Source organism: Bombus pascuorum, chromosome 1 (assembly GCF_905332965.1).
Source record: "Bombus pascuorum chromosome 1, iyBomPasc1.1, whole genome shotgun sequence".
In the NCBI taxonomy this organism is placed as follows: Eukaryota; Metazoa; Arthropoda; class Insecta; order Hymenoptera; family Apidae; genus Bombus; species Bombus pascuorum.
The window spans coordinates 28,216,844-28,230,616 of record NC_083488.1 but is presented as its reverse complement, the minus strand read 5'-3'; the positions used below and the strand labels follow the sequence as shown (position 1 = coordinate 28,230,616).

The 13,773-nt window shown below is 43.8% G+C and overlaps 1 protein-coding gene across 1 annotated transcript in view; it reads left to right on the top strand.

The window, feature by feature from the left end:
- Positions 1–13,773, top strand: part of LOC132909692 (uncharacterized) — a 179,505-nt gene that overhangs the window by 20,282 nt on the left and 145,450 nt on the right. Inside the window, exon 3 of the mRNA XM_060964653.1 lies at positions 6,684–7,571. Within this exon, the coding sequence (XP_060820636.1) occupies positions 6,684–7,571 (888 nt within the window). The remainder of the gene's footprint in view (positions 1–6,683; positions 7,572–13,773) is intronic.

Sequence of the window (13,773 nt, the reverse complement as noted above, 5' to 3'; positions counted from 1 at the left end):
ATCCTCTGGGGTCTTTGCAGTACGTTCAACTTCCAAGTAATTATCTCGTTCGATTGTTCCGATAGGTTGTACAGCTTCCGCCAGTTTTTCAGAATTATATTTTTCCCATTCTGATCATTCGTACATTCCTCAAGCACCCGTACATTCCTCTATGAGTTACCAATATCCAGAACGCTCGAAAAAACTCGACCACGTCCCTTCGAGTCTCTCCATCTTCGCGCGATATCACCATTCGTAAGAAGTTCCTCGCCGGTTTCCCACAAAAACGCGTCCCCGCTGTATTTAACTTGCCAACCGCTATTATCAGCCGCATAATAGCCGTCCGCGACATGGCGAAAAGAAATCGCAACGAACTTAAAAGCCAGTGGCAAAAACGGCAGGGTAAAATCGGCGAGGCGAGGGATCGGTTTTCGTCGCACCATTGCGAAACGGTGACTTTGTATCGATCTCGGACACGTCCTTTGTTCGCTGGTCAACGAATTAACCGACGATTATGTCCGCTATGTTATAGCGTGATGCACGATGGTCGGAGGCATCCGATTGTTCTCGTTGCAATTCGTGTTTACGATCGGTGGAAGAAATCGGCTACGTACCAAGGGAATTGAAGGAAACGCGCGAAAATGAGGACTCGAAAACATTCGTAATAAAATTGCTAGTGGAATATCTTTTGAACGATGCAATTATTTCTATGAAAATTCTATTTTCTTGGATTAAAACAATCTTTTTGAATCATCAGATCATCATCGCTTTTTTCGTATCGTTCGCTTTTCAGAAAAATCGCATTTCTACGCACATGCGTACTCTCAACTTTCTGCGACAAAACGACTTCAACTTGCTCGAACCAGTCTCCGAATGTTCCGCAAGGATCAGCTGGACCATTTTTTTCATTTTATAAAAAAACTACCGTTTTGTTCGGACATTTTTCAACGATTAGCATCGAGTCGACATAAAAGTCAGACACAAAAGTATCAAAGCGTTAATCGTTTGACTGGAGGGTCGCCCGTAATTCGTCGCAGAAGATCACCAACCATCCAGTATCCATATCCATCAAGTAGATGGCGTGGCGTATCAAAAAATAAGGCGGTCAGGCATCGGTCGTCGGCCGCGCCGCAGCGTGACAAGAGGCGTAATTACGCTAAACGATTCCCGAGGAGGCTCGCTAACGATTGTAAATGCGGTGGCAAGAAGGATGATCCGCGTCGCCGTCTCGGGGTACCTTTCAAGAGGCCGTTCCACGTCCTTGCCTCGTGTGAATCGGAAGATTAGCCGACTCACCGCGACCGGACAGTTCTTCTGCCTGGGATCGACATCGGTTCACGGCGAACGACTAATGGAACGGCCGCTTTTCGACACGCTTTTATTTTCAACCAAGGAAGGACGTTCTAGCTATCGGAACTCGTCGTTTCAGTCTCTCCAATAAGCATGGATACGACTAGACGTTTGAACGAGTCGAGCCAGTGGAAAAAGATAGTCATGGGATGATTAAAAAAGTTGCTTCACTTGTTTCCCTGTAGAAATTGTCCCACGCGAATGTTTCCTGATTCGCGTTAAAACATAACGCGTTTCCAAAATAGAAAAGATAACGTATGAATTTAAATTGGTCGAGGAGAAGTCATTTTGTAGGAATAAAGTTACCTGAAAATATGGTAGATTGGTTACATAGAGGAATGACTACAACAAGGAGGCCCAAACCTATCCCCACGAACGATAAAGTCCAAGAACCAATCGAAGCAATTAGTACTTCGCTTCTTTAACCATACAACCACGCAGTGCGCTTCTCGAAGATCGAATAACTCACTGATTCAAATTTACGACAATGATACCACTTTATCAGAGGCGATCGCGTTTAGTACTTGCACAAGCAATGACACAATCGTAAATCGGCGGTGAAGCCATATTATTCAACGCGGCGGGTTACGATGGTCATCGATAAATAATGTCACGAGCCGCAGCCAGTCGATAATCGAACGAAGCCAAGGACGTATTAAAATCAGAAAGAGTTTTCGATCGGCTCGCGATCCGCCAGCTGGACTCTTCATTAGCCGACTTTAATTACGGCACGACCGAAGATCGTTGTCGCGCGCTGTAACAGGAACGGTGGCCAGTTCAATAGATGCCCGCCACAACCGATCATTTATCATCTCGGAGGCAATTATCGTAATTAATATCGGTGGCCTGGCAATGGTACGCGCGCGGATGTCGTAGCGGCGATTTTTCTTCCGGTATCGGCGTGCCGCATCCGCGTTCCGCGAAATGCTATTTAATCAACCGATTCGTCGAATCACACGGATCGCCGTGACACGCTGTAGCTGATTTTATGGATCCACACAGACGAAATAAAAATATTTTATGACACAATATTGAAATAATAATAGCGTTCAGCGTTACGGGAGCATTGCAATTGGTCGCACAAACGCACCGACGATATCGAAATTAATTGCAGTGTTTCAATTAAATAAACGATCGTAAATATTCATAAAGTATACGCGATACTTTTAATTATAGACACGCTGGCGATGTAAAATATCAAATGCACCATAAAGTGTTTAATAAGGTGAAGCGTTCGGCCACTTCTTAAACTTCGTTTAGCAGTAAACTTGTTAGGCAAAGCTGTACAAGTGTAGGAAAAATAAAATTATAGCGAAAATTTAGGAATAAATTTTCCATCCCTTAATAAATTCATCGTAGATCTTATAACCGCTGCGACGCCGCAAAGAGTTCTCGTTGGAAACGACAAGAAGGAAAAAGGAAAGGAAAAAGGGAATCGTTTATGTCTGCGGTGGCATTTTATGAACCGTAACCAGGAAACGAATTAAACGCCGGGAAAAAATTGGCGAACCGGTTTTATTAGAGAGTCACTCTTTATCCGCCGAACAAAAAGACGCGACCACGCCGTGATTTATTCGTTCCGGCCGCATTTCCCGTGAAATGGGCAAATTTATGGGCATCATACCTGTGATATCGAGCGATTAGAATCGTGTTTTTAGTCGTGTTGGTTTATCAATTGTCGATAAATAGGCGCAATTCAAGGATGCTAAGCACACGTACGTCGAACTGATGATAGCTTCTTGATTGCGAAGACACAGGTGACATATAATTGGGGCAGGTTATGTCGTTTTTCTTTAGTTTTCGACATAGGATAACGTTAAATGATACAGCAGGGTAAGTTTAAGTGCAACTTTGTCTTTTATCCACGTAAAACGATGTGTGTAATGATACACTCGTTACGTACCGTTATATCTTCTTGAAAATTTATTCGAAAATTAGCATAAAATGTGGTAATTTGTTGTAGAATATCGTTGCAAAGTAATCATTGTCATTATCGAAAACATACAGATACCGATGGAAGTTACAGAGAAAATCGTAGCTTTCTAATTGATGTTTTATTGTACGAGTATGTATAATATATAGTATGTAATTAGAGATTTTTGTATCAATAATAATATTCCACGTATTTCTGGAAATTCACTTCGTCCCTAAACTCGACTTTCGTTGTGTAACTGAACTTTCACTTACCCCTTACTCATCGACAAAATCACCCCTATTCTCGTAAGGTTCACCAATCTCCATCCCTAAAACCGTCTACTGTCACCCCGCTCAATATTCCAGCCACCAACTATCCAAACTACCCTTGAAACCCTATTCCCCGTGCAATTTCGTAAAGCTGTTAGTATTCCTCCGATTAAATCACATTAAATCACATGTCAGTGTCGCAGTTAAAGATCACGACCAGGTCAACTACTCTTCTCAAGTTTCGTGTGGTCAGGCTAATTTCTCTAACAACGACCAGGGGTAGATCGGACTTCATCTTCGATTCGTCAAAATTTTGCCCAAATTTTAATTACGTTTAAGAAAACGAGAACAGCGATGTAACTCCCTTCTCCAAACCTTCGATTTCTTACAAAATATATTGTCGTTTCTATCAAAAACGGATACCGTATATGTCAAGTTTCACGGGGAAAAGCATAGTCTGGAATGCAATAACATTAATCCAGGACAACGAGGCGACCGGGAAGGTCGTCTCCTCGCGGTCGACGAAGAGGAATCCTCGGTGGTTGAGTCATTGGATGGATTCTAGTGTAAAGCAACATCGTCCCATGGAATGGACTCGGGGACTCAGTGCCGGCCGCCCCTGATCACGAGCTGTCTTGGCTCTGTCGCGGTCTGCCCCTAGACGGGATGCGGTCGAGACCCGGTCCATCCTCTACCGGTGCCCGTGTAATTTTAATAAGCCATATTACGAGCTCGTAGCTACGGAAACGGCTTCCTTTTGTACCCGTCCCATCAACTGCCGGACCGAGTCTTTGGGATAACTCGCGCTTCGGTTAAACGCCTTATAGTTTGCTCGCTCTTAGCGGTCGTTACATATTTCAAGAGGTGTTTTTTCTTTCGAGCAATGTATTTCTTAATTTGTTTAATGTGGGCTAATCTGGCAGTTTCTTCGTGGTGTTGTTCATCCGTCGTTTTTCTCGTTCACTTTGTTAATTTTTAAAACGCTGCAATAATTTGTTCGTTGATATCAAACTGTGCCTATCGGTAGATACAAAAATCAATATGTATAATAAAATTATAATAAGATTAAAAAAAAGATCACGATCGGATCATCAAAAATGGTATATTTCTACTATTACTGTCTTCGTGAAACAATGGAAAGAAAAAAAGGGAAAAATGAAGGGAAGAGCAATTCCGAGGGTCGACGGCGATTTGATTAACGGATTAGACGTTTGTTATTTCGGTCGGTTAGAGGGTTGGCAGCGGGGTGGGAGGGGTCGTTCGGAATAAATGGGATATCGCTTTAATGAATTTCCAGCGGAACGTCAGGAGGCGTCATCCCCAGCGCAGAAGGCGGCTGCCCGGGGATTAAGTGGAGCAATCTGCGGCATTTTTTTTCTCGCAAACGACCAGATTTTTATGCCTAATTAATCGCCATGGAGATCCGTGAGGGCGGGCAGACAAGCCTCGGGATTACGGGACGAGAATTCGCGCGATACAACACCGTCTTTCAGCCGCGGGGGCGACGTGGTGATTTGTGGCACGCGATTACCAACCGATGGCCCCTCTTAATTAGATTTCATAGAAAGTGCTGTATTGAATAGCCGATTAGCTTCGAACGAGATCGTTATTAATTCCGATACCTGGGGATCGCGCGATGCATCTAAAAAGGTAAGATAAGATTCATTGGCGAAATAAACCTGGAAATTGTCTCTTAGAGTTAGAGATAGCGAAGATCGCTTAATCAGACTAATTGTTTTCATGCTTTAGAATTACCTATACATATGTATCAGGCTGTCCGAAAAGTGTCTTTCTTTTACAGACACGTCTTTTACAACGATGCATCTTTATACAAACATGAAACCTAATCTGTCAAACGTTGTGATCTTTATTTTGATAGAACAAAATGGATCATACGTAATTCGATAAAATAATATAAAAAATGTTGTGCATCCATTATTTCCTTATAAAACGAAAGAAACTTTTCGGACTGTTGAAGTGATCGTCACTTCTGAGAAAACTCTACATCTGGTCTTCGGTTTCTCAAGAGCCTAAGGTCATCGATAGCGCGTAGACAAAAGAATGCGTCGAGGAAAGACCATAAGCGGTACACGTCCGACGTTGGTTTAGGCAGTTGTTTCAGTCTCAGGGTAACGTTGCTAGCGAGAGGATCTGGATCAGCTTACAGAGTACCACATATTTTGTATTTTACTATTCAATATATATATATATATACTTTCAATACCTTGCAGTTTGCCCACGCATTTCTTTAATTCCATCCACTGAATAACCTTAACACGGACGACCTAATATCTTCAATCTATTTCAAACTTGATCGATACCATCGTGATAGTCGAATCTCGCAACAGTGTTAATGAAATTTACAACACACGCAACATATTCGTAAAAAGTATGTGCAGACTTTCGAATACCTTCGCGAGACTGTGTATCTAGCTGCGAGATAACACGTAGTAAAATATAGAAGACCGTGGAGAGAAGTAATAGATAGGGATAGGGCAGTACTAGTGGCATTTATGACAGTATTCGTGGGCATTTATCAGGAACGAAGGCCACTTTGCCAACGCTACCGGGAATAACACGGTTTAGTAGCAAGGAAGAAGAAACTGCAGGAGCCGAAAGTTTATCCGCGAAGTTTCGAGTGCAGAGCCGGTTGATTTATCGGGCTCATTACTGCCAGGAAAGAGGGAGGACTACAGGCAACAGCCACCCCAGCGGCGTGTTTTACAAGACGGCATTAATTGCTCGAATTAAATATGCACCTCTCTCCGTGGCGTAATTTATTTCGGTTTCCTTAAGCACTTTAAGTCGTCGGGAACTCGCCGCCGCACAGCATCGCCGACGCTTTCCACGAACGTTAATAATGGCCTCGTAGGATATTAATTGACGCTACTCCTGTAAAAAGCTCCCGCTCTACGCTTTAATCCTGACCACGGAACCCCCCTCGACCGATTTTATTCACCACCGATTAAACTATCGCTGCTTTTTATTTCGAACGTTTGATGAATCTTGTTCCGGCAAAGATTATGTACATTGAATATCGATAACAGCTTTTGCCGATCGGCAGACGAGCGATTCATTTTTGGAAACAGAGTGCAAAGAAATTGCTAATTGAATTTCCAGATATGTAGAGGAACAGAGTGTTTGAAATCACAACGTTGCAATTATTTCAGGAACGCGCTGAACGAGGAGCAACGAGCCCAAAAAGCCTTGTATCTGCTGCAAGCGCAAGACCGTCGAATCGCTGCTCTTCAAAAACGCGTGGCCGAGCTGGAGGATGTCGCCACGAACCTGCACGAGTTCACCCTTCGAAATTCTTCAAGCGCTTCGACCTCTGAACGAAAGAAGGAGGTCGTGGCCGACTTCTCTCGGAACGACAGATCGGCCAAAACGGTGAATTACAACGAGACCGAGGATAAAATCGAGTACAACTTGGACGATATTAGCTCAGTGCGAGAAGATGCCGATACCACCGTGAGTGGCGAAGTGTCGGTGCCACGCTTGGAACTGTCGAAATCGTCCGTGTCGAATTCTGAAAGAGATATCTCCTCCACGGCGATCGACTTCGTGCTGGAGAAGAGAAAGTGTTTCATCTCCAACACTTCTTTTTCTAACGAAGAGGATACTTCGCAGAAGATGACTGAACGCGAAGAAAAGTTTCACGAGGATCTATGCAATCCAGATTGCAAAAGTGAGACAAAAGTTGTGGCTGTGAATAGCAAAAAGGCCATCGATGTTGACGAAAATAGTAATGGAAAGACAGAATCGAAGGAAAGAAAGGTGGATCGAGACGTAATTGTAAACAGAGAAGTCGGTTGTGAAAATAAAATTAAGGAGGCTGGTGGTTTGGTTATGTCAGCGAGGAGAAGCGAAGAGAAAATTCCAGATGTGTCGTACGATAAGAAATGCGGATCAAATTTTCCCAGGACATCTTCTAGCGTTCCATGGATTCGCACGAAGCATGGTTTTCGAAAGAAGCTGCGGGGTTGCGAGCTGAAGACTGGAAAAGGTACGAGGGAGCTGCCTTCCGGGGTTGGTAGTCAGACGTTTGCGCCGTTTCGGTGAGTGAAATTTATTTCTCTAAAGTACACCATTTTTTGCATAAATAGCACCAAGTTTACAAAGAGCAAAAATGGTAATAAAAAAGGTACTCGTTTCTTCGGTTCTACCTTTGGACAATGTAAAGTTACAAATCTATTAAAATTTACGAATGATAAGTTCTCATAACTGCTTGTTCAATCGCTCGATCATGATCCAAAGTAGAATGTATGTGATTGGACCAACGTTCGTCTATCACGGTTGGGAAACACTGATCTATCCGGTAAGGAACGTTGGTAGACCGATCTCGAGCAGTGCAGTGGTCGAGCACGTAGCGACCGATTTTTCCACTGTCCCGGTCGCTCCTAGACACGAAAATGCATGTAATTAGCTTGAAATTGATGTTGAACGCGAGCACGGCCGCAATTTTAATCGGCTGTCGTATGATAATTACGCGCGCCGGCCGGCCAGCCCTCGACCCACGCCGGATAAATCATCTCTCGGTTCGCGAGCTCGCGCCATCGAAAGCCCCGCAACGATTCCCAGGTATTCATTTACTTCGTATTAATCAATGCATGAAATTGATTACGGCTAGTCGAAGCTCGTAACGAGGCTTGCCCGATCGACCGGCTGAAAATGCCGGTTAGGAAAAGAGATTCTCTGTCATAGATGGGGAGAAAAATTGGAAAGCTGAATCGACTCGTGCCGAACGTGATAATGGCACTCGTTTTCTCAGATTTGTCGGCTGTTGCGTTTTATTTCAACATTTCCCGTTTATGGTTACGCTTGAAACAAACGATCGTCGATATTACGCGTTAAACGTACTAGTTTGTTTTTTCAGAATTCGCTTGACAGAATTACACCAAGTTGGTCCTTTATTTTTCATCTTTCGAAATCTACGTTCGACGTTATCCAAAACGTCGAGAATATCGAAGCTTCCGTTGCGAAATTCAAAGATTCAAACGAAAGAAACAACTGTGCACTTTCGATCGAAACGGTATTGGACGGAGGATCGTTAGGAGGGGAACGACGCGATCGACGTAACGAGTCGGTCGTATTTTTGCTCCGACTGTGAACGGTTGTCGCAACCAGGGATCGAACCGATCGTCGTCACGACTCGACAAAGCGACGCTCCTTAAATCGCAGAGCAACTCGCGATCCGATGTACGATACACGGAGGCCGAGAGGTAGAACAGGCATCGAAAGCCGGAGGAATCGTCGACGGTGACGAAACCGTGCCGTTTCGGACGCGTCGTGACAGACAATTATTCGACGACCTTTGACATTGGCCGTTCGCGTTGTCGATCTAGGAATCCCGCTCGGGGAGCAAGGGTTAAGTAATTGTCGGAGATCTCTGTGACAACGTTACGACAGAGAAGCTGAGCTCCTTTCTCGCCGCAGTTTCTAGGTAAAAGGATCGTAGAAAGTATTGGGCGAATATTGTTTCATTGGCTTGTTCGACAGCAACGTTGAATTATTCGGCGTTCTTGAATTTCCGGTAAATTTGAGTTTAGATCGAGTTTGATACGGATATAAGTTCAGCTAGGTAATCGTATAATATTAAATCTTTTAATTTCTTTCTGTACTTTCTTTTTTATTGTTTTCTTTTATCGAAAGTAGATATTAGATTGTTGCAAAAGTTTTACAAGGAAATAATAGACGTACATTTTTTGTTTCATATTATTTTATTGAATTACGTACGATCCATCTTGTTGCAATAGGAAACGAAAGAAACTTTTGCGACGACCTAATAAATTCACCTCTGACTATACGATTAGGTGGATTTTTCATTTTCTCATCGATGCGTATCTTTTAATTTCTCTCTATTCAGACTTGTTTCAAATTTGACCGATACACTCGTGATAACTGGTCTCGTAATGGTGCTAATGAAATTTCAAACCGTTTCGTGTACCTTGCATAATGTACTCGTAAAAGATATCTACAAGTGTCGGAATACTCTCGTGAGCCTGCGTACTTTAATTATGGTGGCCGATGTTCCTTCGAACAACGTCCTCTGACTAAAGCTGTAAATAACGTGTTTATAGGTGCTATAATGCGACAATTAATTTATGCACGTGGCAAAGTCGCAAATTAGCGAGGGGACCGGTCCTCCTATTTACATTATCACCTCTGAGATATTCCGCGATGTTGATGCATCGACACGGCGCGATATATCTTTATAGCGATGCGAGAGGCGCGCGCGAGCGCTTACGCTAACGTTATCGCGAATCATGCGTCGAAATTAATCCCTCGGTCGGCGAAATTCGGCCGGTCGGTCGAGTTTCAAGCGGCGTACGCTTAATTGACGACGCTCGTTCCCCCGAACCGGGTAACGATATTATGAAAATGCTCGCGAACGTCCACGAGAGAGTAGAGGCGAACGAACCAAGCGAAGCGGGTCGTTTGCGTAATTTGTTATTGCGTACGCGAAACCGTCGGTATATGGAATTAACGAGCGGGCCCATTAAATTTAACGACCGTTGACTCGGACGTCCACGTGGATGGTTGCCGCTCGGTTACCTCGATCCTCCGAACGCGATCATCCACGTTTCGATGATGATACTATCTCGAGAATTCGTTTCTTCTGTTTCCTTCGGAAAAAAAGATCATTTTGATAATTGTTATTGATCGAATAAAATAGATAGCCATCGGTTTCGAAATACTCTCGCCGTTGTGCAAGGGACATGAAAAATGAAAGTATCGGCGACTGATATCGCAGATACTCGGTGCAGACACCGAGAAAAGAAATTTGATAAGCAGTGAACGCGTTTGCCAAGCTTGCACCGAAGCCATGTCGCAATCACTCGTACTTTTTACGCGTCAGACCTGGTTCTCGCGGCGAATTTCTGCCGTCCAATTAGCAGAGTCTCGGTGGCACTGTGCCGGTGGTGGACGCTAAACGAGAGGGAAGCGGATGGACAGCCGGTGACAAAGGTAACGGGGCATACGTCCGCCGGTATCTTCACTCGGCACACGTTTCGCGTTTCTTTCAGCCGTGCTGCCGAACCTCCAATTAAAGTCGCCAACCGAGCTGCCACTTCACTTGCCACAGCAGTTCGATTTTCAGATTCGAGGAAACAGATAACGCGTGGGTCGAAGGCTGTTTCTCGCCTTCAAACGCGTGTCTCTAGGGGTGGATTTCTATGAAATTACGAAGATGAGTCAGTACGATGTTTGGTTATCAATCTTCAGGTAGACTAATGCTTCCATATAGAGATGTTACATTTTAATTTTCGACATCTTGCTTGAGAAAGTTGGCTACCTTATTACCCGACAAACTTCTTCCACATTTTATCGAAACTCCCAATTAAAATTCTTTTCTTTGCTTATGCTTGTCACACCGTCAAGCAAACAAGCCTACCGCGCATAATGATGCATGTTCAGGTCTCACGAAGTACCAAAGAAAACTAAAAACGAAATCCCACGTCCGTTCGGAATTCTTCCGCGTCAATGACGCAGATACGAGACACATTAGCCGATGAAGGTAACAAGCGATTGACGATGAAACGCCATCGAGGCATTCGATACGCGATCATCGTGGCAACGGCTATCTTCGCGAACCGGTCGATCCGTCGATGTCGCCCGTACGAAGAAAATGAGCGATGATCGGCGCTTTTATCGCCGTCCGCTGAGGCGACAAGGGACCGCAGAATTTGCATAACCCTCAAAGGAGGATGATCATACCGACGCTACGTACAGAGCGAATACCACGTTCCAGCGAAACAAATTTTTCTTCTTTTGCCTCTCCCCGGGCAAGAAGTATGCGTTCGAACTTTATCTTTGCAAAATGAATTGTCCTGTAATTTTTGGATCGTAATCTCCAGCTTCTATGATCTCTCCTTTTTTTTTTAATATCAGCATCGATTTCGAACGTCATTGGTTGCATTCTACTATTGGAAATTTCTCTTTTATTTTCCTATTCAGAGATTTTTTAGTTAGATCTCTCCATACAGCTTTGAAAAGCCTCAAAGTCTTTCCGTTCCTAAAACTTCTGGCCAAACTGCTGCATCAAGTTTCGTTCTGGATTTTATGTTAAATTGTACGAACACTGGATCGCGATTTTAGGATATGTACACGAACGAACGACATGGAACCGGATCGAAATGGACGTGGGCATCATTCAGAGGAGAAATAAGCACGTAGTTACCATTGAGAGGCGACATGCAAGCCGCGTATGCAAAGTCGACGACGCGTTCGAAGTTGTTCGCGACCTCGATCGTGATTCATCGATCGATCGTTCTCCGTCTGGCGTGAGGTAGGTTGGCTGTGTGTTGGTCGGATCGTAGAACGGTAGCGGAGCTGGTGATCCTCTTACTTTCACGTTCTCTTCTCTTTCTCTCCTGGTGCTCCTTTCTCCCCTTTAATTCTCAAGATCGGTGAACTAACGAGAACGACGCCGGCGGCGTTCGCCGGGTAAATTACGCGAGAGTCGCTCTGGTAGATCCCGGGTGTTCAAGGTCCGCTAACGGTCGACCGTTACCAGTGTGAATAGGTTCGAAGGACGGAAGCTGGAAGGACGAAGCTTTTGGAAGAACGAGCGTTTCGATTGGCTCGTACAGAGGATGGAACATGGGTGAAACGTTAGAAAAATGTGGAAGATCGTAAAATTCCAACTTCTCGGTCTATAACGGTACATCTTCCTTGTAACGCATTGAAACATCCTCTGGTATTTTGTTTGCCGATAGACTATCGTTTGCCCTTTTTGCGAAATTAACCCCTTCACCCTAACGCATAAAATATCTAGTAGTATCTGGCGTAACATCTTCGTACTAATAAATCCGCGGTTGCACGACACCGCGAAATCGTGTGAACGTAAAAATAATCGCCGACACGAGAGGGGACATTGTAATTTTAAGCGGTCGTGCTTTGTACCAGCGATTCCGACTGGCGGCTACGTAGTCATCGGAGTCTACGAACGATGTAATCCAGAGGGTCTATAACCCTGGAAGAATCTTGCTTTCCTGTACCTGTCTCGTCCTCGTTACGCATACTAACGCGCGGATGTTACACGCGCGGTCGCGCGAGAAACCAAGCACTCGGAAATGGGAATCGCTTAATCTCGTGTAATCCGACATTCTTTCATCGGTTTCATGAAAGATTTATAACATTCTTTTGTCTCTTGCGATAATATAAATGCACAAGGCTATGTAATAGTCGATTTAGCCATTTAAGAATCGAATGTTTCTATCAAAAAGCTTCAGCTCTCCGTTATTTTATTTCGTACGACGATGTGGAAGCATAAAGGTGTACGTACGGTGGTTGATTCAACTGTGTTCGAACGTTTTATAAAATTCTGTCGAGACATCTCGAATTTCTTTACTCGCTATGTTCCGGTGTACGAAATTGTAACAATATCGCATCGTTTATTCGTAGCAAGCCTGACAGAGATTCATCACGTTTCTCCTAATGTAAAGTTCCAATTAGCATTGAGAGTAGAACTCAGATTAGCACGGCGATAGGCGTCTAGTAGAACGTAGATAGGTTCTAGGACAACATAGATAAGAATAGAGCAAAGGAGTAGATAGGTGGAAAACGATTAGAAAGTCACGAACCTAAGCGAGCCCGTTAGATACACAAGTATAGTAGTATACTTTGTAGAATATTTTATGATTTGATAACAGCCGAGTCGCAGACCAGTCTACGTAACGATCTTTTGTCTCGCGATGGTTTTTGGACTCGTTGTATCTATTAGGTACTCTGCGCCTACGTGTTTACTCAATAAACACACGTAACACCGCAGTTACTGACCTTCTCGTATCCATGAATAAGATATCTCACGTGCTTCTCCATTAAAATGTAGAACTAAGCTACGTTAAATGTAACGACCGAATGTTACCAGAAATAGTAGCCTTATGAAAAGATAAGTTTGAAACGAGATTTACGATTACACGCGCTATAATACATCAGCAAATCGATAATAAGAAAATGTTGAGCTTCTCGATTAGAGTTTTTAAGAAATTTCGATCGTTAAGCCCTAACTTTCGAGTTTCACGATGTCTTAGAATATCAAGGAATTGCTGCTACGTAACTCTCGCTCGCGAGAATTTCTTAACGCCGCGTTCGATCGAAGGATCCATTAAGAGAAAAATAATCACGATGAAAATTCATGAAGACATTATTAACGCGATACGATATGAAATTTCATATCTGCTGAACGATACGGCAGTATGAGCGAGCATCTTCTTCTTCCTTCCCTCGGTCCCCTCTCGTCCCCTTCGCGGGAAC